A 22,912-nucleotide genomic window follows, 5' to 3' on the forward strand; every position below is an offset into this window, starting at 1 on the left:
AGTCTCTTTTGGCCCAGGATCTAGGCCAGTTATGGGAGATACAGATGAAAGGGCCAGGCTGTACCTGGAAGAGCTTGGGCTAAAATGCATGGGAGTGTGAAGAGGATTTCAGGCACAGTGGTGTTAAGGTCTGTGAAAACACATCGGGTAGGGGGTGCCTCATTCCATTTGTGCATACAGGCCTCATCCGCCCCTTTCCCACCAGAAATATTCTATCAAAACATGCACGTGCATAATTTATTTACCTCTTCATTCTCTAGCCAGGAGCCAAGGCAAGAAAGACAAAAAAGGAATAATATGAGTGTAAGCCTGGTGAAGGAGGGTGCAGGTGGCTAAACAAGACTTCTGATTAGTGTCATTAATGTTCAAAAGAGTTCCAACCTGATATGGCATTAAACAGATTGTGTGTGTGTGTGTGTGTGTGTGTGTGTGTGTGTGTGTGTAAAAGAGTATTAGGAGACTGAGACACTCAGACAAAGCAGCCAGTCAGTGTAGGAGTTGGGAAAAATTCCCTGTTATCCACCAGACACCTGCTGTTGATTTGCTTCACGTCAGGCACTACGACATGGGGAAAACCACAATGGAATGCAAATGTTACCATTAACTGTGCTTAGGTCACAGCAGTGTGACTGCCCTGTCAAGGTCCCTAGTGACAGATGTAGTTGGCAAACCTGCCTGCTCCAGTGGGGACAGATTGTTCTTAAAGTTCTGTCTTCTTGATGAATTTGGATTGTGCGCTTTGCAGGAAAAACAACAGATTTAGGGTTTTCCTGTTGCCTCTAGGTCACTTATTTTCCAACTGAAGATGGATTTTGAGTTGGGATTCTGAGGTTGTTAACTGCACAGTGATCACTGAGCTGCTGACTCCAATAGTCTGTGGTGGTGCTCATGCTCCATTTACTACAGCGACATCTAATGGCCAGATGAGGCAATGCCATGTTTGCATTTAAAAGCAGCTTGTGATTCTGTCTTGGTGGTTAATTTTAAGGTATTATGTTTGTTAACCCATGAAAAATAACACTTTGACTGAAAACCCTACAGATTTACTTCCTCTATTTTTGGATGACATTATGATGTTACTCATAATTAGACACTATTTTGTGAAAACAGCACAATTACCTTTTTTGGATTTAGCCATGTTGAGTTTGCATTTATTTGAAAGCTGCTTCTTGAAGGTCTATGTATGCATTATCCAGAAGGTTCTCATACAAGAGAAAAGAGGATCAGAATTACCCTCAATACCGACTTCTAGTGTATTTTACCATGGATTATGGCAGATTGTTTGGTAAGGATATATTCTAGTGTAGAATGTAGTGTTGTTTACATTCGCCAAAGAAGAGAAAGGAAAGATAAAGATTTATGGAGACGACTGAAAACCCTCAGCCCCACACTGGGATGTCACTGACCTTCATTGGAAACCCTTTCTTATGACTAGCTACACCCGGCAGGTCTCAAGGCCTTGGTTTTGGACAGGCCCATCAGGAGTAATCTGAGCTCACCAAATTCTGCAGAAGTAACATGAAATTATAAGCGGTGGCAGAAAGTTCTGGAGAGATACTCCTGGCAATAAGAGAAATCCTTAGAGCCAGAATTTTGTAAAAATGAGCATATGATACTCACTTCTCTCCAGCTTTTTTTTTTTTGGTGGTATTAGGGTTTGAACTCAGGGCCTTGAGCTTGCTAGGCAAGTGCTCTACCACTTGAGCCACACCTCACAGTCCCTTTTTGCTTTAGCTATTTTTTGAATAGAGTCTCAAATTTATGCCTGGGCCTTCCTGGACTGTGATTCTCTTTTTATACTTCTTGGATAGCTGGGATGACAGGTGTGTGCCAACACACCTAGATTTTTACTGGTTGAGATGGGGTCTTACTAACTTTTTGCCTGGGCTGATCTTGAATGGCAATCCTCCACAATCTCTCCTTTCTAAGTAGCTAGGATTATTACAGGCATGAGATACCATGCCCAGCTCTGGGTTTTTTTTTATTTTGTTTTAAAGAAAATATCTTTGGGGGATGGGGATGAAGGTCAGTGGTAGAGTGCTTGCCTAGCATGGGCAAGGACCTAGGTTCCATCCCCAGCACCTCAAAAAAAAGTATCTTCCCTAGAAAGAAAATAAATACCATGTGAAGGAAATGACTTTTGAAAGCATTGAAACACAGGAAATTGCTGTTTAAATGTGTCAAAAGGTTGGATATGGAAATTTCATGTGGTTCAACCTAAATAAAGAAGAAGCTAAAGGAGAGATATTCTGTACTCCTGAAGAAAAGACAGAATATTTTACATAAATTATTCCAAGTTTATAATTTAACCTAATTCAAACCTCAAGCACAAGATAATTCTAAAGTTCACCAGGAAGAACGAATGACTGAGAATAATGAAGGAAATGGTGCAATAAAGGTTTTATAAAGCTATAGTAACTGACATAGGCACAAGAACAGTCTGACAGATGGACAGAACAGAATACACAACCCAGAAATAGACACATAGGAAAAATATATAAATATTTAGTATGTGGTAAAAATCACATCACAAAGTAGTGGAAAAGGGAAAGATTACTCAAAAGTGGTGCTTAAACAATTGGTTAACTATTAAATTCCAAATGTATTAAAGTGTTAAGTATAAAAATTATAACAAAAATGATTTAAAGGACATGTAAGTGCAGAATCATGGGAACGTGGGCTTGAGGGCTGGGGACTGGCTCTGAGGTGGAGTGCTTGCTTGCTCTGCATGTGCAAGGCCTTGGACTCCATCCCCAGCAATGAAACAGCAGACTCTTGGGGAAGCAGTAGATCTTTTAAGCAGAAAGGCAGTGTTAGAAACAAAACAAGTAGACATAATAGGATAAAGTTTTAAAAGTACATACAACAAAACAACAAAATAATACATACATAGCACTAGAAGCCAAATGTCAAACTGGAAAAATATGTACAATGGATGACAAAGTGTTAATGCCATTAATATGTAAAGACTTCTCACCAATCAACAGAAAAAGCTGAATATCCTAGAAAAACAGGCAAAGGGCATAAATAGAAAATTTATAAAGAAATGCAAAGGACCAACTGATGTATTAAAAACATGCAACCCTACTTATAAACAATGAAATTCAAGTTAAAACAATGTGATACCATTTTTCAGCTATTAGGCTCACAATCACCTAAAAAGGGACAATAATTAATGTCTGTTAGAGTTTCAAAGATGAGCCACTCTCTTTTACTGCTTATGGAAATGTAAACCTACAAATTTCTGGAGTGCAAATTTCATTAAGAGACTGAGAATTATTCATGTCTTGTGATCGGTAAGTCAATTTCTAGGAATATAGCCTATGGGTATTATCGCAGATATGATAATAACAAGGGTTTTCATTACAATGTTACTATTCTTAAGAATTAGAAATGGGCCAGGCACCAGTGGCTCACACCTGTAATCTTAGCTACTTAGGAGGCAGAATCAGGAGGATGGAAGTTTGAAGCCAGCCAGGGCAAATAGTTCACGAGATCCTATCTTGAAAAAAACGCTTCACAAAAAACAGCTGGTGGAATGGCTCAAGGTGTGGGCCCTGAGTTCAAGACACAATACCAAAAAAAAAAAAAAGAATTAGAAATGACCTTAATATTAAAAAAATGAGATTGTTAACAATTTCTGGTATATCCATATGGTGGAATATTATTTGGTAATTAATTACTTAATGGCCTGAAGCAATATCCATTATATAATAGGTGAAAAATAGCAATATTCATTATATAATAGCAGGATACTAATTTTATATATAGTCTTAACCTAATTTTGTAAAATCTTATATATGTGTATATTTACCTATACATTCATATGCATATGATCACACATAGAAGAAAAACTATTAACCATTATAACCTATAAGTATTGGACTATGAGTAATTTATTGTTCTCTTTTATGTACTTTTCTGTATTTCCCAAATTTTCTGCAAGTTATGTATACTACTTTTAAAAATTGTGGCCACATATACATAATATAAAATTAAACATTTTAAAATATATGTACATTACTTTTAAGATTAGAAGTTATGTTCTTTATAAATAGGCATGTACTAAGTAGGCTCTAAATTTGCACCTACACTATAGTTGCAACAATGAAACAATGATTTATCTGAATGAGGACAGGAAAAATACAACCCAGAAGGACGAGAAGTTTATGGATTGGAGTGGCAGAGTAGCACATAATCATGACGTGCGTTTGTCTGAAGGCAGCTTTGATAAGTCAGTATCTTCAGGCTTCTTAGTGCTGAAGCAATGATCCAGACAAGCCAAGAATATTGTGGAGGGAAGCAAGGGAAGTGGTGAGGGGCACTGAGAAAGCACAGGGAAAAGTCAGAGTCATGTGAGAAAACAGGGACTACCCATTTAAAATTGCACGAACTGACCCCAAATCAATTTCCATTCAGGATTTCAGGAATACATGGACTGTCTCAATTAGAGTTTGCTAGAAGAGGCAAGGGAGGCAGGCAAGCCAATGGAAGTGGAATTTCCCAGGAGTGAGCAGGGTTAGAAGAAGATGCAAAGCCTCAATCCTGCATGGAGTCTGAGTCTCCCCCCAATGTACAGATGTGGTTGCAATTCCCCAATCTTATTTGAACCAGTCTGATTTTTCTTTTATAAAAATTGGCTTTTATAAAAATATATGCCAATAAAATGTGGCATATCTACACAATGAAGTTCTATTCAGCCATAAGGAATAATGACAAGTGTTTTGAAGGTAAATGGATGCAACTGGAGGATATCATGTTAAGTGAAGTTAGCCAGGCTCAGAAAGACAAAAGTTGCATGTTTTCTCTCATACGAAGAAGATAGAGCCAAAAGATAAACATATACACAAAAACAAACATGATCATATACAAACACAGATGTAGAACATGTTTGTAATAGTGGAACTACTCATGGAACTCAGGGAAAGGAAAAGAGAATGATAGAACATCAGTAATATCATAAAACATAAGATCTGTAAGGTAGAAGATATAAGGATGTGTATTGAAGGCTGTTGAAAAACGCGGGTGGGAGGTAAAGTGGTAAGGGAAAGTAATGGAAGGGGTTGAACGAACCAGAGTAAAGTGTACTCACAGCAGGGATACACTGAGACACCCCTTTGAACGTCAACTTAAATATTAATAACAAAAGACAGGACTATAAAATAGGCACAGTGTGTGGGGGGACTAGTGGGAGGGAGGGTGAATGCAGAGATTAAGGTAGGTGTATATGGTTGATGGACTTCATATACCTATATGGAATAGAACAAAGAAACCTCTCGCAACTGCTTTAAGTGGGGTGGGGAGGGGTTGAGGGGGAGAGACAATGGGGGCGATGTAACTAATGTACAATGTAAGTTTAATCGGAATTGTCATTATGAATTCCCCCTGTATAATGAATACATCCAATGAAAAAAGTTGGCTTATTGTAGGCTAAGCTAATTATTCACGTTGGAACCTCTGCTTCTAGGTTTTTGCCTGTGCTCTGTAGAGCAAATACTGTTTCCCCAAATAATACCTCAGACAATGCATGATCATTCCCACCAGGACGCCGCCGCTTTGAAGTGCAGTTACCTTCACAGCAAGGATGTTAAGGACTATCGGACCCTTGCTGACTACAGTTCCTCTCTTCTTTGCAGACTTAGCTATCCATTTCATAAAGGTAAGGCCAGTGACAAACAAGAGTACTGTGTCACAGTGGAGCTGGCAAGGAGAGGGCTAGTTGATGAGCTGCATTCTACATTCTCCTCCCTGATGGTATTGGAGGAAGAACCATAGTGATGTTTCCAGGAAGACAGGCAAGAAAAGGGGAGTCTCATCTAGAGCACAGACATGAGGCAGGGGCTTGGGCTCCAATCAACAACCCTAAGGCCAGCAGCAGAAGTGCCAAAGTGGGACTGGCTGGAATTTGCATGAACAGTCCCAAGCTCCCTGGAAACTGGCATCACTGGGTGGAAGCTGGTGTTCTTTGCTGCGGTTACCCACTCACAAACACTTCAAGGCATCCCCCACACCACCCGCCACCACTGCTCCTCACCTGCATCTTTCTCTTCACAGTGTCAAAGGGAAAGGAAAGGGTCTGGCTTACTGCAGCAGACAGACAGACATTGGCAAAGTTCTGTAGGAGAGAGAACCGGTCTCGGGGTCCATTCCAAATTTTCTCCAGGTTCATGTAAACTAGAAGGGAGCCAGCAGAGAACGGGAGTGCACCTGCAAACCAAGATCAGGAAGAGGCTGCCATCTGGGGAGGGCACTGGCTTGAGCACATGAAGACTTGGGGAATTAGGCAAAGAAAACAAGAGGGGCTCCAGGCAGGTTAAGACTACTCCAACTGAGAGGTTGTGTCATTTATCAAAATACACAAACTGGTTCATTAAAGGTGTGTGCACTTTATGTATATAAATCAATATATTGTAAAGAACCATATAATCTCAGCTTGGGAGGTAGAGACAGGAGGATCACAGATTGAGGTTAGCTTGGGCACAAGTGATCAAGACCCTATCTCAAAACAAGCCAGGCATGGTGGTTCATGCCTGTAACCCCAGGCACTTGGGAAGTGGAGGAAGGAGGATCATGGTTATAGGTTGACCCATGCAAAGTTAGTATGAGACTCTTCTCGGAAAAAAAAAAAAACTAAAAGTTAAAGGACTGGAGGTGTGGCTCAAGTATTAGAGTACTTGCTTAGCAAGCATGAGTCCTTGAGTTCAATCTCCACTACAGAAAAAAAAAGAGAAAAGAAAAGAAAAAAAGAACCAGAAACAAATACTAACTTGCATTAATGATGCACATTAAAAGGTTTAGGGGTGAAGTGCACTGATTGCAACTTACTTTAAACAATGAATAGAAAAGATGGAATAATGAATGATTTTGAGGGATGGATAGATATGTGATAAAGCAGAACTTGTTAATTGTAGCATCTAGATGGTGGCCATATGGGTGTTTACAATTCTTTTAACTTTCCTGTGTGTTTGAAATTTAAAAAACAAAGTGTTGGGGGAAAATCACTGTCATAAAATAAAATAAAGTGGACAGCACCAGATTCATTTGGGAGGCTAGCTAAGAAAGCATTGTAGAAACCTGTGGTCCGGTTATGTAACCTCACCTTTGAGAACAACATGGTCACATCAGGGCCCAGTGTGTACTCCACACTGTGTGACATCTTCACCTTTCTTGTAACTAAGATGTTGAGCAAGCAGTGCAGTATGTGGCACTCTCACAAACTTCCAGAAACTTTGGAGCCATCTTCAGTTTATAGAGGAACTAAATTTCTCCCTCACAATGAGACTTAAATGAGGGGATAAGGCTGAGGACATAGCTTAGTAAGAGTACTTGCCTAGCATGAGCAAGGCCCTGGGTTCGATCCCCAGCACTGCAAGAAAGGTGGAGAGGAGGGCAGGGATGACACAAGTGAGGTTATTTATCTTTAGACAAAGGCAATAGCTATATCATAAACATATATTAAAAGGACTGAAGAATGTAGCTCATGGTGAAGCACTTGCCTAGCATGTATGAGGCCCTGGGTTCTACCCCCAGCACTGCAAAAAAACAACAAAAAGACTTGTGAACCTCCAATTTACCTTCATTCAAAAAACATATGTATGTGCTTTTGTGTACTTTTTTTGGCAGTACGTGGGTTTGAACTCAGGGCCTTGCACCTGCTAGGCAAGCACTCTACCACTTGAACCATGTCCCCAGCCCTCAAAACATATATAGAAGCAGGTGTGGTGGTACATGCCTGTAATCCCAGCTACCTGAGAGGTAGAGATAGTAGGATCATGGTTCAAGGCCATCTCAGGCAAATTTAGTGAGACTCTATCATAAAAACAAGCCTGGCATGGTGGTGTGTGCCTATAATCCCACATCCTTACAATGTGGAAGTAGGACTGCAGTCTGAGGTTGGCCCAAGGCAAAAGCACAAGATCCTAGGTGAAAAACAAAGTTAAATAAAAAGGTTGTGGAAAAAAATTGGGGGAGCTTACGCTATGTGCTGGGCCCCATGCCAGTTGCTGGGAACACGAAGAGGAGCTGGCTAATTCTGGACACACTATTGAGGACAGGAAATAGCCAGGGAAAACTAGTTAGTCTAGCATCCCTGCTATGTGCCACAATAGGGGATATATAATATGCTTTGCATACTCAAGGATCAGAGGAATGAATTTTGCCTAGGAGAATCAGGAAGGACTTGACAGAAAAGAAAACTTTTTGGGTTGGTTTGTTTTTGAGACAGGGTCTTGCTATGTAGCTCAGTCTGGCCTGGAGTTCACAATCCTCCTGCCTCAGCCTCCTGAGTGCTGGGATTACAAAGGTGTGAACCACTACACCTGGCTCAGAAGACAGAGTTTTGAACTGAATCTTGAGGAATGAGTAGGAGTTCATCAAACGTCGAGAGGAAAGGCATTCCAGGCAGGGGGAACTGCATGTATGAAGAGAGTGGTATTTCCAAGAAACAAGTTTTTCTCTGTGACTGGAGCATGAGTGCAGGTAATGGCATGGCACGGAATGGGATGAAGTAGGAGAGGCCGGCAGGGGCCAGGTCTGAAGGTCTGGAATGCCATAAGGAATCTGGGCTTTCCCTGTTAGCCCAGAGAGAGTCACTGGAGGTCATTAAGGAGGGTGGTGAAACGAGGGTGGAGCATTTGGAAGAATCACTCTGGCCTGGCAGTGGCACACAGGGCAGACTGGGGCAGGAGACCTGAGACTGCAGACAAGTCTGAGTCCACAAGAATTGGCAGGAAAGTGAGGGCACAAGCTACAGTAAAAGAGATAGACTTGAAGAAGGGTAGGCTTGAGCATTAAATGACAGGACTGTGACTGATATGGGAATAGCAAGAGGAGTAGCTTTCTTCTGGTTTGAGCTCCTGGGTGAAAAGAAGGTGGTCTCATTCACTGGGGGACACAAGAGGAAGAGTGAGTTGAGACTCATGAGAACATCAGTTAGTCTTGAGTTTGCACCTAGGGCATACGGTAGAGGCAAAGGTGTCAGTAGCCAGTATGGTGCCATTAGTAACTGGTATAAGTCAGTGGCTAAGAGAGAGGGCCCTGGAGTTGCTGTGCTAGGCTATTCCATGGTGTATCTATGGAAACTTGCACAATCACTCAGCTTCCCCAAGCATCAGTTCCCCCATCTAGAAAATGAGGCTTAAGAGGTTGTTCAACTGGTAAAACATTACGGTTACATAGGAGAAATAAGTTCTGGTGTTCTATTGCACAGGGTGTTGACTATAGTTAACAACAATGTATTATCTATTTCAATATAGCTAGAAGTGGGCTAGCGGTGTGGTTAAAGTGGTAGCATGCCTGCCTAGCAAGCACAGGACACTGAGTTCAAACCCCAGTACCTCCAAAAAATAGCTAGAGGAGAGTTTTTTGTGGGTTTTTTTTTTGTAGTGTGGGGGCTCAAACCCAAGGCCCTGCACGTAACAGAGGTTTTTGAATGTTTTCACCATAAAAATGATAAATGTTTGAGGTAATGGATAAGCTAAGTATTCTAACTTGATCATTACACAATGAACACATGTATCAAAACATCAAATGGTACCCCATAAACATGTACAATTATATATCATTTAAGAAAACTAGGGGCTGTGGTGCACATCTGTAATCCCAGCTACTTGAGAGGTGTAGGTAGAAGGATCGCTGTCTGAAGGCAACTTGGGCAAAAAACAAGAGATGCCATCTGAAAAATAACTAAAGCAAAAAGGGTTAGGGACAATGGCTCACGTGGTAGACCACCTGCCTAGCAAGTGCCAGGTCATGAGTTTAAACTCCAAGACTACAAAAAAAAAAAAAAAAAAACAAAACTAAAAACGCCAGGCATGGTAGTCTATATTTGTAATCCCAGCACTAGAGAGACTAAGGCAGGAGGAGATCAAAGCCAGTCTGAGCAACATAGCAAGACCCCCCAAAAAAGTAAAAAATAGAAAAAAAAACCTAAAAGGTAAAATAAAAACAAAGCTGAAACAAGAAACTGAATTCAAAGCACTTAGCAAAGTATCTGGTATATAATTACACACACACCCCAAAATTAGTCATTGTTATTGAAGAACTAGAGAGTGACCTTGTTTTTGGTGGTGCTGGGGTTTAAACTCAGGGTCTAACACTTGCAAAGTAGGTGCTCTACCACTTGAGCCACTTCACCATCCCTGAAGAGCTAGAGATTTGGAGTTACAGAATATACTGATGCTTGTTCAAGCCACTAGCTTAGATGAGGCCGCCTATGGAGGGCTGAGACAGAGGCTGGCAGTGTCAGGTCCCAGGTGGGCCAAATAATTCAGACAAGAAAGAGCTGCCAGAGAGCTCGGAAGACACCCAGGAGATGGGGGGCTCCTAAAAGCAAGCTACCAGAAGAGGTGACTGATCTCATCAAATGCTGCAACAAAGGTCACATGAAGGGTCAAAGTCTGCTGGATTTGGTTATTGGAGGTCCTGTATGTGTGTAGCTCTGGTGAAGGCCATAAAACCCCCAGGAGATACACTTGCTCTTCTAGTTGTGCTCCTGTGTGTGTCTATGTACACTGAAGGCTACTTCTGTTTCCTGTAGGGAAGTACTAAGTATGGCTTTACTATCAGGCTGTGCTGAGCCACTTCTGCTCTGTCCTACTCTCTTCCTTAGATGAGTGTCCAAAGTTTAGGAGTGGGGTGTATGGCCATGGAATAGAATGAGGCAACTGGCTCTACTATGGATTGAATTCATACTACCTTAAGCTCAGGAAAACTGATTTAACTGATCACAAAGATATACAATATGATAGTATATGTCAAAGAACACAGCTTTTTCTTGGACAAGGTGAAAAGTTCCATCTTACCTAAAATAGTGAGGGTCACACCTCGATAAAGGGCCAGGAATCCTTCCTGTTGATAAATAGTAGAAAAGGCATGGACGAGTCCCCTGTAAGATGGTTCCAGCATGTTCTGCACAATCAACCGGGTTTTGATGAGATCTGTAGGATATGTCACAATAGTGGAAACCATGCCTGCCAGACTCCCAGCCACAATGGAACTCCACTGGGAAATATGGCCCAGATCATCCGTGAACATCACAACAAATCTAGGAAAAAATAGAAAGCCCAAAGAAATCAGCTAGAGGGGATCCAAAATGGCAGCTAAGGTAGGGAATCAGAACTCCTAAGCTCCATGACACTAGAAACCTCCTTGAGATATTGGAGCTACACTTGGGTAATTCTGATTGCTCCTGGCCAAAACAATAACTACCATCACATTAGGTGCAGATAAAATTCAAAGATTGACCCTTAAATCAGTCTTCAATTGTACCTAACAGTTGTGAAAAATCCCGCCAGGCACAGCCAGCAAGGCGTGTCTGGCCTCTGGCCGTGGGAAAATAGTCCCTGGCTGCTTCTTTCTCTTTTTTTTTCTTTTCCCAACAAGCAGAAGACAGAGCATCAATGAGAATCAAACTCTGTGACATCCTGGACCCCTAGCCTGTGGAAAGCCTCCCTACGCTGTTTCTCCCTGCCGACTGGCTCCAAAGCTGCCTGTATGAAACTGAAGAAGGAATAGGTGAGCATCACACACTGCATGTGACTCCTCTACCCAACCCCCACCCTGGAAAAATAATCCAGCACAGCCTCTGGGCAGACTAAACCCCCACCCTGCCCCTGAGCAAAACTGAAAAACATAAACAACAAACTGTAATCTTAACACCAACAGCGGAGGTTGGGGTGGAACGCTGAACCTGCCCCAGAGAATGGGGGTGCAGCAAGGAGCCCAACTCTCAGTGCCCAACTCTCAGTGACATGCTCCTAAAGCAGCAAAGGCTGAGAGTGAGGGTGGGACAGCAAGCCAACCTCCAGAAGAGCCACTGGCACCCATCAAAGATCAGGAGAGGCATAAAGGCTGAGAGAGGGAGTGGGGCAACAAACCAACCTCCCAGAGGAGCCGCCACAACTGAGCAGAGATTAGGAAAAGCACAAAGGCTAAGAGCAGGGGTGGGGTGACAGGCCAACCTCCAAAAGCACGGCAGGAGGTGGATCCCGGAGCTGATCTCTGGGACACAGGGAAGATTTCAAAACTGAATTGCCCCACCTTGCTGGGGCAAGAGCTGACCGAACAGAGTTGCAGCTGAAGGGCAACACAGCTGCCACTTGGTGAAAACAACAGCTCTGACCACCCTGCACAAGCTGGCAGTCTTACCTCACCTCAAAGTTCCAACTAATCTTGTGGACAAAAGAATAAAGTACCATTCACAAGCCAGTCACCTGGTGAGACCACATCACAGCTTCTGCTTGTATGCCAATACCAGGATTGGACACCTAAGGAATAACTCCAGAAGTTTTACCAATAGACTGAACTTTTTGTGGTTCCTGAACTTGGTGTTTTTTATTGTGTTTCTTTTTTCTTTTTTCTTCCTGTATTATTAACTTCATCATCACTATACTCTTATCCCTATTCTTTACCTCTTCACTTTCCCTCCTTCTCCTGTACTACAATCCATTGTTCTCTCTCTCAACTACTCTTTCTGCCCCTTCTCATCCACTCTTTCCCATCTTTACCTCCCCTTACCATCCTCCCTCAACCTGTCCCCACACTACCCCTCCCTCCTACTCACTCACCACCTGCTGACTGGCCTACTGTGCCAACCGTACACAACCCCAACACCCGCAATCCCTGACACAAACACCTCCACTGCAACAGAAATACACCCAAACACACACTAAGGGCCACACAAACCAGCAGCCCCCATACCTCTTCCCCCACTCACCCATCCCTTTTCCCACTCCCTTTTTAGTGCTGCCTCTACCAATTCCCCCAAATCTATAACTAGCCTAATAACCATTACCCCCCACCCCAACTCCAACTGTTTATAGATATTATCATCAAGGGGTTTTCTATATAATATGTAAACACCTGGCCTGGCATTGAACCTGTGAATTTGTTATTGCTAAATTACACCTCCAGGCCAGGGACAGAAAGAGCACATCAACCTAGCTAACAACCAAGTCAGTCACAACACAAAAATTAAATCAGGGAAAGAAATCAGGCAATCAAAACCACCGACTAGCCTACCAAAAACATAGTTGCTTAGCACCAAGTGGAGCAATGGGAAGAAGAAGAAGGGATGGAAACCCCTCTTGGTCAATCACAATGATCAAGTCAGCTTCATCCCAGGGATGCAGGGATGGTTCAACATACGCAAATCATTAAATGTAATGCAGCACATTAACAGAAGCAAAGACAAAAACCGTATGACATCTCAACAGATGCAGAAAAAGCCTCTGATAAGACTCAACACCACTTCATGATAAAAGTTCTAAGAAAACTAGGAATAGAAGGAATGCACCTCGACATTATACAGGCTATATATGACAAACCTATAGCCAACATCATACATAAGGGGGAAAAACTGAAACCATTTCCCCTAAACTCAGGAACAAGACAAGGGTGCCCACTCTCCCCACTTCCATTCAACACAGTCCTGGAATTCCTAGCCAGAGCAATAAGGCAAGAAGAAGAAATAAAAGGAATACAAATAGGTAAAGAAATAGTCAAAATATCTGCAAAAAATAATTGCAAACAATATGATCCTATACCTCAAAGACCCAAAAAACTCCTCCCAAAAACTTCTAGACATCATAAACAGCTTCAGCAATGTAGCAGGATACAAAACCAACTTACAAAAATCAGTAGCCTTTCTATGCACCAACAATGAACAAACTGAGAAAGAATACAGGAAATCAATTCCATTTACAATAGCTTCAAAAAAACAAATCAAATACCTAGGAGCAAACTTAATGAAGGAAGTAAATGACCTCTATAAAGAGAACTAGAAACCACTGAAGAAAGAAATCGAGGAAGACTACAGAAGATGGAAAGATCTCCCATGCTCATGGATTGGCAGTATCAACATAGTAAAAATGGCTATACTACCAAAAGCAATCTACATATTCAATGCAATTCCCATCAAAATCCCAATGATATTCATCACAGAGATTGAAAAATCTACCTTAAATTTCATTTGGAAACAAAAAAAGATCGTGAATAGCCAAGGGAACACTGAGCAAAAGAGCAATGCTGGAGGTATCACAATACCCAACTTCAAACTATACTACACAGCCATAGCAAGAAAAATAGCATGGTACTGGCACAAAAACATAGATGAAGACTAGTGAAACAGAACAGAGGACTTGGTTATAAATCCAGTCCACTTTATTTTTGACAAAGGTGCCAAAAACATACGATGGAGAAAAAACAGCCTCTTCAACAAATGTTGCTGGGAAAAGCTATCATGGAAACTAGATCCATGCCTGTTACTCTGTACTAGTATCAACTCAAAGTGGATTAAGGACCTTAATATCAGACCTGAAACCTTGCAATTAGTATACAAAAGAGGAGGGAATACCCTGGAAACAATAGGTATAGGCAAGGACTTCCTCAGTAGAACTCCAGCACCCCAGCAACTAAGAGAAAGGATGGACAAATGGGACTACATGAAATTAAAAAGCTTCTGTACACCAAAAGAAATGGTCTCTAAACTGAGGAGACCATCCACAGAATGGGAGAAAATATTTGCTAGCTATGCACCAGACAAGGGACTGATAACCAGAATATATAGGGAACTTAAGAAACTAAACTCTCCTAAAATCAATGAACCAATAAAGAAATGGGCAATTGAACTAAACAGAACTTTTTCAAAGGAAGAAATCCAAATGGCCAAAAAACAGATGAAGAAATGCTCACCATCCCTGGCCATAAGGAAATGCAAATCAAAGCCACACTAAGATTCCACCTTACCCTTGTTAGAATGGCTAGCATCAAGAACACCACCAACAACAAATGTTGGCGAGGATGCAGGGAAAAGGAACCCTCATACACTGCTGGTGGGAATGTAAGCTAGTATAACCACTGTGGAAAATAATATGGAGGCTACTTAAAAAGCTAAACATTGATCTACCATTTGATCCAGCAATACCACTCTTGGGGATATACCCAAAAGACTGTGACACAGGTTACTCCAGAGGCACCTGCACACCCATGTTTATTGCAGCACTATTCACAATAACCAAGTTATGGAAACACCCAAGATGCCCCACTACTGACAAATGGATTAAGAAGATGTGGTGTTTATACACAATGGAATTTTACTCAGCTACAAAGAAGAATGAAATTTTGTCATTTACAAGTAAATGGATGGAATTAGAGACCATCATCTTAAGCGAAGTTAGCTAGGCTCAGAAGGCCAAAAATCACATGTTCTCCCTCATATGTGGACTATAGACCTAAAACAAACACAGTAATATTATTGGACATGGTTCACACACTAAGGGGAGAATGCGCATAAGGAGGAATAGGGAAAGGGAAGGAAACCTAAAACTTGAATGTGGTTGATGTGCCCACTGTAGAGGAGCGAATGAAGTAATCTTAAACTGACTGAGGCCACTATGGGAAGGGAACCAGGAAACAGGGAAGAGGTCTGGCAGAGATGAACCAATGTAGGTTGCAATACACACGTTCATGGAAGCAACGCTAGGAATCTCTCTGTATAGCTATCTTTATCTCAAACTAGCAAAACCAGTATGTCTTTCTTATTATCTCCTATGCTTTCTCTTCAACAATATGGGAGAATAAGTGACATGTAAGTAAATGTAAAAACAATAAAATAAAATAAAAGAAAGAAGAATAAAGAAAAAAAAGGAATCAGCTAGGGATTGTGCTGAAGAGTTCTACACTACTTGAAGTATTTGCCAGCGTTTGGAAGTGCTTTACAAAGTGAAAATTGCTATAGTATTATATTAGGTTTAATGAATAATAAATTTACATATGACTATATATATATATAGCTAGTTAGCCATAAGACAGATACCCAGCCTTCTGACTTGTATCTACCCTAAGCTCTTCCCTCTTCACTTTCAGCATTTTCCCTTTTGATCTGCAAACCTGTCTGGCCTTGCTTGTCTGTGGGCAAGCACTTGGCAAATACCAAATTGGAATGCACTCTTTTGGTCCTGTTGAAACTTGAAAGGAATGGAATTTCTTGAAATAATTACTTTGGGCATCCCAATTTAGCTCTACTAGATTTGACTGATATAAGGAATTTTCCTTTTAACACTAAATAGATGTGATTTCACTAGTTATCAGAAAAATGATAAAAAACAGTAACAAGATGTCATTTCTCACCCAGCAGATGCACAAAGATCATAAAGTCTGATAATATCAAAAGATGGCAAGATGGCAAGAATGGGAAACAGAAACTCTCACCCATTGCTGGGATAAATATAAATCAGTTAAATCACTTTGCAGTATCTAGTAAAACTACTCCAGCAATTCCATTTCGAAGTGCATACCTTAGAGAAACTACTGAAGATGTATGTATGAAGACACACACTACACCACTGTTTGTAAGGTGGAAAACTCTAGCAACTGAAATATCCATTTGTAGGAGAATGGATAAATTATGGCACTGTCCATCAGTGAATACCATATGGTTTAAAATTAATGAGCTTAGATAAAACACAAAAACATAATGGGTAAGTCATAAAAGCGTAATACTGAATGAAAAAAGCAAGCTGAAGAGTTATCTGTACAAATACTTAATTTAGAAACACCCAGAAAACAACATATTATTTGAGGATAAACAAGTACATATGAAGTGTAAAAACAGACCTCTGGGAAAGGGCAGAGGGAATGGGACTAGGGATGAGAATGAAGAGGACGTCAGCTTTATATGTAGCATTTTATATTTTTAAAAAATATGTGGGTGCCAGGCACAGCAGCTCATGCCTGTGGTCCCATCTACTAGGCAGATGAGGTTGGAGATTGCTTGAGGGGTTTGAGGCCAACCTGAGCTATGTAGCAAGACCCCAACTCCAAAAGAAAAACAAAGAAAGAAAGGAGATAGCCGTGGTGGTGCAAGTCTGTAACCCCAGCACTTGAGAGCCTGAAGCAGGAGGTTCGTGAGATCAAGGCCAGCCTTAGTTACTTAGCAAGACCCTGTCAAAAAAAAAAAAAGTAAAAGAAAAGAGATGGCCAGGCATTGGTGGCTTACACCTGTAATCCTAACTACTTGGGAGGCTGAGATTGGGAGGATCGAGGTTTGAGGCCAGCCTGGGCAAATAGTCATGAGACCTCATCTCCAAAATAACCAGAGCAAAATGAACAGGAGGTGTGGCTCAGGCAGGAGAGCACCTACTTTGCTCCTGAGTTCAAACTTCAGTCCTACCAAAAAAGGAAAAAAAAAAGATGTGTGGATGATGGGTATATTAGTGTTTGCAAGGTTATTCTTTGTATTTCCTTGTATTTTTATAATTTAGTTAAAAATGGTTTGGGATGGACTTTTCCAAATACAAAACACAAAGCCACTGTGTTTCAATCGTTCTTTTTGGAAGTAGGGCATGCCCTACCACAAGGGCCTACTCTGGCAGAAATAGTTATAAGGGGACTTTTACAAAGCACACTCTCCCTGACCATAAAGCAAAAGTTTTACTCCTGGCTGATGAGGACAAAATCCGAAAGGACTTAGAAACCAGGAAGAATAATATTTTCTTACAAAGAGTGGGGTCAAGGAGAGTGATAGCGAGGGTTTGGAATAGAAGGTAAGTGAACAGAGCGAGACTAAAGTAAAAGAGCTTTATCTTTTTCTTTTTTTTCTTTTTGATTTTAAGACAGAGTCTTGCCATACAGCCCAAGCTGGCCTTGAACTCACAATCCTCTTGCTTCAACCTCCAATACTAGGGTTATGGGCGTCTACCACCACACCTGACTAAAAATGAGAAGTTTCCAGTGAAGGGGTGTGTTTCCGGCTCCTTCAGTTGTCAACAGGCCAGGGATCACTGAAGGATAAGTGGACTTTCAGGTGAAACAGTTTAAGGGGTTCTAGGCTAGCGCTTCTGCTACCAAGTAAATGCTTGTTGATTAAAGCTATCTCCTTCAAGCTGTAGAGTTTTTTTTTTGTTTTTGTTTTTGGTACTGGGGGTTGAACTCAGGGCCTTCACCTTGAACTATTCCACCAGCCCTATTTTTGTGAAGGGTTTTTCAAAATAGGGTCTCTTAAACTATTTGCCCAGGCTGGCTTCGAACCACGATCTTTCTGCTCTCTGCCTCCTGAGTAGCTAGGGTTACAGGCATGAGCCACCGGTGCCTGGCTTATAGCAGTCTTGACTTCATTTTGAAAAACCTGCCTTAACTGTCAACTGAAATAGTCATTTGAGTAAAGAGCTGCTTTTAAGACACAGGTTAAGGGGCTGGGGTTGTGGCTTAGTGGGGCCTTGGATTTGATCCCCAGCACCAAAAAAAAAAAAAAAAAAGATGCAGGTAATTAAAGCCGGTATTCACCAATGGACCATTTGCCTCAGTTTTACTGCCTGCATACTTCCTTCTTCTCACTCACCAGCCCCCCAGGCAAGCTGGAAGCGCGGAAGAGAGGAAGTGGAAATGCTTGACTTTTGTTGTTAAGTATTTGTTGTCTGTGGCAAGGTGGAACAACCCAGGTGGCATTTGCAATGCCAAAAGAAGCACCATTCTTTCTCTTTGTCCTACCCTTGTTCCCTACCCCACTTGGCCACTTCTAGGACACTGGTTAATTCTTTACCTATTTATTGAACATCTCTAATACAGCCAGACACTGTGCTAGCTCTCAGCATAGATAATATAAGACACTTCAACAGTCCTGACAAGGAAATGACTAAAAGGAACAACTAGAGGGAAATAGGCCCTTGGTTTACTAAATGACTTGACTAGGAAGAGGAACTCTGTCTTGTATCAGTTTGATTTATAAACTAGTCTTACTATCAAATATACAAAATTAAAAAGAAGAAACCAAGGACGTACTTTCTTCTCAGACTCTTACCTTCTGATACAGGGAAAAAGACCCTATATAGCAGTTAAGGTAGGCAACCCTGATAGGCCACCAATGATGTCATCCTTGTTTCTACACCTTAAAGTCTTGTCTGATTGGCTGGAGCAGGGGCATTCCCATTTCTGCTCTTCCTCCCACCCCCTCACATACATATAGTCACAGAAGCTTTTTCCAGCAAGACTGGATGAGCTGGTGAACTGCAGTAACCCCTTCTTAGCCAGCACAGATTCTACACACATTTGGATAGATGTGATTAGAACTGCTAACACTTCAGCCTAACACAGTTTGCAGCCAATGCAGCCAAACACAAACTCATGGAGTGGTATGCAATAAGGAAATGGCAATGGTTCTAACCACAGAGCTGCAGGAATCCAAACCAGTGTTTATACAGATGGACAACTGTTTAGTTGTGGAATAACCTTGGAGGAGGGTCTTTGATCTGATGCATTTGAAAGCCACTAACTGTATCAGCTATTATTTACTTATGACAAGAATCTAGCTGTCCACAGACTCTACTCAGTGATCTGTTTTGATTATGAATCCAAGTAAGCAGACATTTCAGCTGTGCAGTGGTGGGCAGAGCCTAGGGCTAAGGAGCCAGAAGACATAGTTTCTAGTTCTAGCTTTGCCAATTTTTTTGTGGACAAATCCTTTAACCACTCCATTCCCTGAACATAGTAGATGGTACACTTTTGTTACTCCCAGCCACTTGTTTTCCAAATTCATGGTCAGGAAAGAAAAGTGAATCAGTATAATGATGAACCAAGAGTATCATCTTTATGTAGGAAGAATGGCTTTGAGATTAACCAACCACTTCCCTTTCTCTCTCACTATGCTTTACCATTCATCAAAATATTTCTTTTCAGTTTTCAGAAAGGAAATAATCCTGTAAGAAACAAAAATACTAGCAAGCCTAGCCCATGTAACTCTGTTCTTCATCATACTTTTGCTGTCACCAGCCTGTTTCAAGTGCCCATAGCTGCCATGTGCACTAGTGCAACAGATTCTAACTGATCCTGGCACCTGCTGTCTTCCTCCTCTCTAATATCCTACCCTGCCACCATGTGACAAATCATTCCCCTTGAATTGCATTAATCACAGCACTGCCTCCCACCTGCACAAAAATCTCCCATAGCAACCCTTGCATACCAAATCAGAACTAAAGTCCTTAACCTGATCCTTCAAGATCTCATTCCAACCTGCTTTTCCTGCTATATTTCCGGTCCTGCTGCATGCCTTCCTGCCTCCACAACTTTGCTGACACTACCTGCAGTATCTGCCTCCCAATCTTTACTCAGCACACTCCTACTTTTTCTCTCAAGGCCAACTCAGATGTTGTTTCTCCTCTGTAAAGCTTTCACACATCTTCTCAACCCTCCCCTGAAGTGTATATTTCCATAGCACCACACCCATGGTAATCACATGCTACCTTGTGTATTATGGAACAAGACACACTAATCTTATTCTTGTATTACACCGTATGTCTTTTCATTGTCCCCAGCATCACGCACATGGTGGGTACTTCGTGTACCCTAACTAAATTAATGTCAAATGAATGCAGACAGAAAGGCAGCATGAGATATTAGAAACTGTATGAGATCTGGAGTCAGAGGCCAGGTGGACCTTGGCTATCACTGATGAGTGGTGTACCATTCTGGGCCAATTCTACATCTGTGAAATGGGCATAATACTTCCTGCTCCATGGATCTTTCCACACAGGAGACAGAAGTTGTAAATATTGAATGATGTAAACATATGAAATAGCAGAAAAGCCATGAGGCTTCAACCAGCCTTTGAAGTCCTGCCCCCTGCTCCTTGGTACACATTCTCTCTTATTCAAAGGAAGATTTCCATGCAGCTTTGTGGACAAAAGGGTGAAGTGAGAAGAAACCAAGTCATTTAAACTCAGAAGAGGGGCTGGGAGTGTGGCTCAAGTGTTAGAGTGCCTGCCTAGTAAGCTAGAGGCCCTGAGTTCAAACTCAAGTTCCTCAAACAAACAAAAAACTCAGAAGGGGGGCCGAGCATGGTGGTCCATGAGATCCAATCTGAAAAATATCCAAAGTCAGGCTGAGGACTTGGCTCAAGTGGAAGAGTGCTTGCTAGGCAGGTGCAAGACCCTGAGTTTAAACCCCAGTACTGCCTAAAAAAAACCTCAGAAGAGAACTGTTTACAGACTGCAAGCCAGATGTTGCTTGAGAGCAAGGGGGTGGTACAGGGAGGGAAGAGAGCCTTGACAGAAATGTCTCATACCTATCCACCATGATTGCCTCCCCAGAGAAAGAGAAGACAATTCTCCCAGGCAGAAACCAAATGAGTGCTGACCCAGAGGATTCAATGATAAGGATGATTCCATTCGCTTGTCAGTGCCAGGTGAGCCTTCCAGCTTTGGCGTTCCAAGTGACAGTGTCAAGTCAAGGCAAACTTCTTTGACTGTTAGCCACCAAGGTTGAATTATGTGGTCAAGACTGACCAGCTCTTGGGGCTAGAGATGGAGGTCTGTGGTAGAGAGCTTGCTTAGCATGTCTGAGGCCCTAGGTTCCATCCTCAGCAGAACAAAAAAACAAACAAAAAACCAAAGCAAAACAAAACAAACAATATGAAAAAAAACCCCAAAGCAGCAACAACAACAACAACAAACTGACCAGCTCTCCTGACTGTGGGTTGGTTTAATTCAGAGCCAAAGCCAGTCTTTAGAGTTGACATTTTTCTCGCAGAATGAGGAGCAAAGGGACCATCTTCCCAAATAGAGAAGCAGCTCCTCTTCTGAGATGATATCTCTCCCATTTCTTCTTTTAGGCTTTCTTGCCAGCTCCAATGCAAATGTCTCTGAGCCCTGGGGAAGCGTCCAGACTCAGCTCACATTTGCATCTTCTGTCCTTTTCCTAAGGAGCAGTTGTTGATGTGGGAGGTGTGGAAAGCCCAAAGAAGGTCAGGGGGTAGCTGGGGATGGGGAGAAGCATTAGGCTAGGGGAAGTGTTCCCTGCTGGAGGAAGGGGAACCTGCCTCCATTGGATCCTAAAGTTTCAGTTGGCTGGGTTTGGGGCAGGGGGCAGGTGGGCAGAAATCTGTGGCCTTTCTAAGGCAACAGACTAGTCCCTCTCCTCCTACTGAGCACTTTCTTCTTGGGGCACTGGTCACACAGACACACCTTCAAGAGGGGCTCTCTCCTAAGCTAGTCAAAGAAATATTCCAAGTTGCTGGACGGTGGAAATAAACGGTCAGGAGTCATCTCTCTGGAGACTTCTTCATTCATATGTCCCCCAGACCTTTTGCATTCCACCTCCATCCTTGAGAGCCTCAAGCCACAAAACTGTGTCTTGCAGGCAGGAATCCCAAGAGCTTGTGAAAACGTTCGGCTTACGTTCTAGGGGACACAGATATGGCCTTGTGGCCCAACTGCTCTAAGGAGCCCCCAACGAGATACAGAAGGGGCCTGGCACCACTACAGGGCCCTGGGCTGCGGGTGCCAAGCCGCGCCAGTCCCCGTCGGGCCTCCGGGACCCGCCCCCGCCCGCCCGCCGCCCGCCCGGCTCTTACTTGCGGTAGGCGCCGAGCTGTACGGCGCTGCAAGGGAAGAGGCGCAGGCACGCCACCGCGTTCCCCTTCCACAGGGCCCGGGGCCCCTCGGTCCGCCACAACCGGCGCACGGTGGCCCACGGCCCGCAGCCCTGGCCTCGCGCGACACCGACCTGGCCCAGCACGGTGGCGAGCTCCAGGGGCGCGGTGAGGCTGAGGCTGAGCGCTCCCGCTAGCCCTGCACACAGGAGCCGCTGGCTGCCGGTCAGCCGGCCGTCGCGCCTCCACGTAGCCATAGATCCCCCGCCGGAGCCGAGCAGGCCCGGGCAGACCGCGTGGCTGGCGTCCAGGGCTCGCCGGCCACCGGCAGAGGGACGGACCAGGCCCCGCCCGGCGTGGGGCGGATCCACCGGAGCGACGGGAAGCCCGGTCCACGCCCGCGGGGGCCGGGGCGGGGTCCAGGGCCACTGGCTTTGGGGTTGAGGCCTCCCAGAGTGACTCGAGGTTCCATTTTCAGTGGAGAATACTCACCCTGTTCTCTCAAGGCCTAGCCAGCTAGACTTTGTTCTAAGTATTCAGAGATCTCTCTGC

At 42.9% G+C, this 22,912-nt stretch overlaps 1 protein-coding gene across 1 annotated transcript in view; it reads right to left on the minus strand.

Moving 5' to 3' along the window:
* Slc25a43 (solute carrier family 25 member 43) overlaps nucleotides 1-22,704 on the minus strand; it is a 46,517-nt gene extending 23,813 nt beyond the window's left edge. The window contains exons 1-3 of the mRNA XM_074064211.1: nucleotides 22,343-22,704; nucleotides 10,803-11,044; nucleotides 6,035-6,207 (exon numbers count right to left, since the gene is read on the minus strand). Of these exons, the coding sequence (XP_073920312.1) occupies nucleotides 6,035-6,207; nucleotides 10,803-11,044; nucleotides 22,343-22,617 (690 nt within the window). The 5' untranslated portion in view covers nucleotides 22,618-22,704. The remainder of the gene's footprint in view (nucleotides 1-6,034; nucleotides 6,208-10,802; nucleotides 11,045-22,342) is intronic.
* Nucleotides 22,705-22,912: the final 208 nt, after the last annotated feature.

This window comes from Castor canadensis, chromosome X (assembly GCF_047511655.1).
Source record: "Castor canadensis chromosome X, mCasCan1.hap1v2, whole genome shotgun sequence".
In the NCBI taxonomy this organism is placed as follows: domain Eukaryota; kingdom Metazoa; phylum Chordata; class Mammalia; order Rodentia; family Castoridae; genus Castor; species Castor canadensis.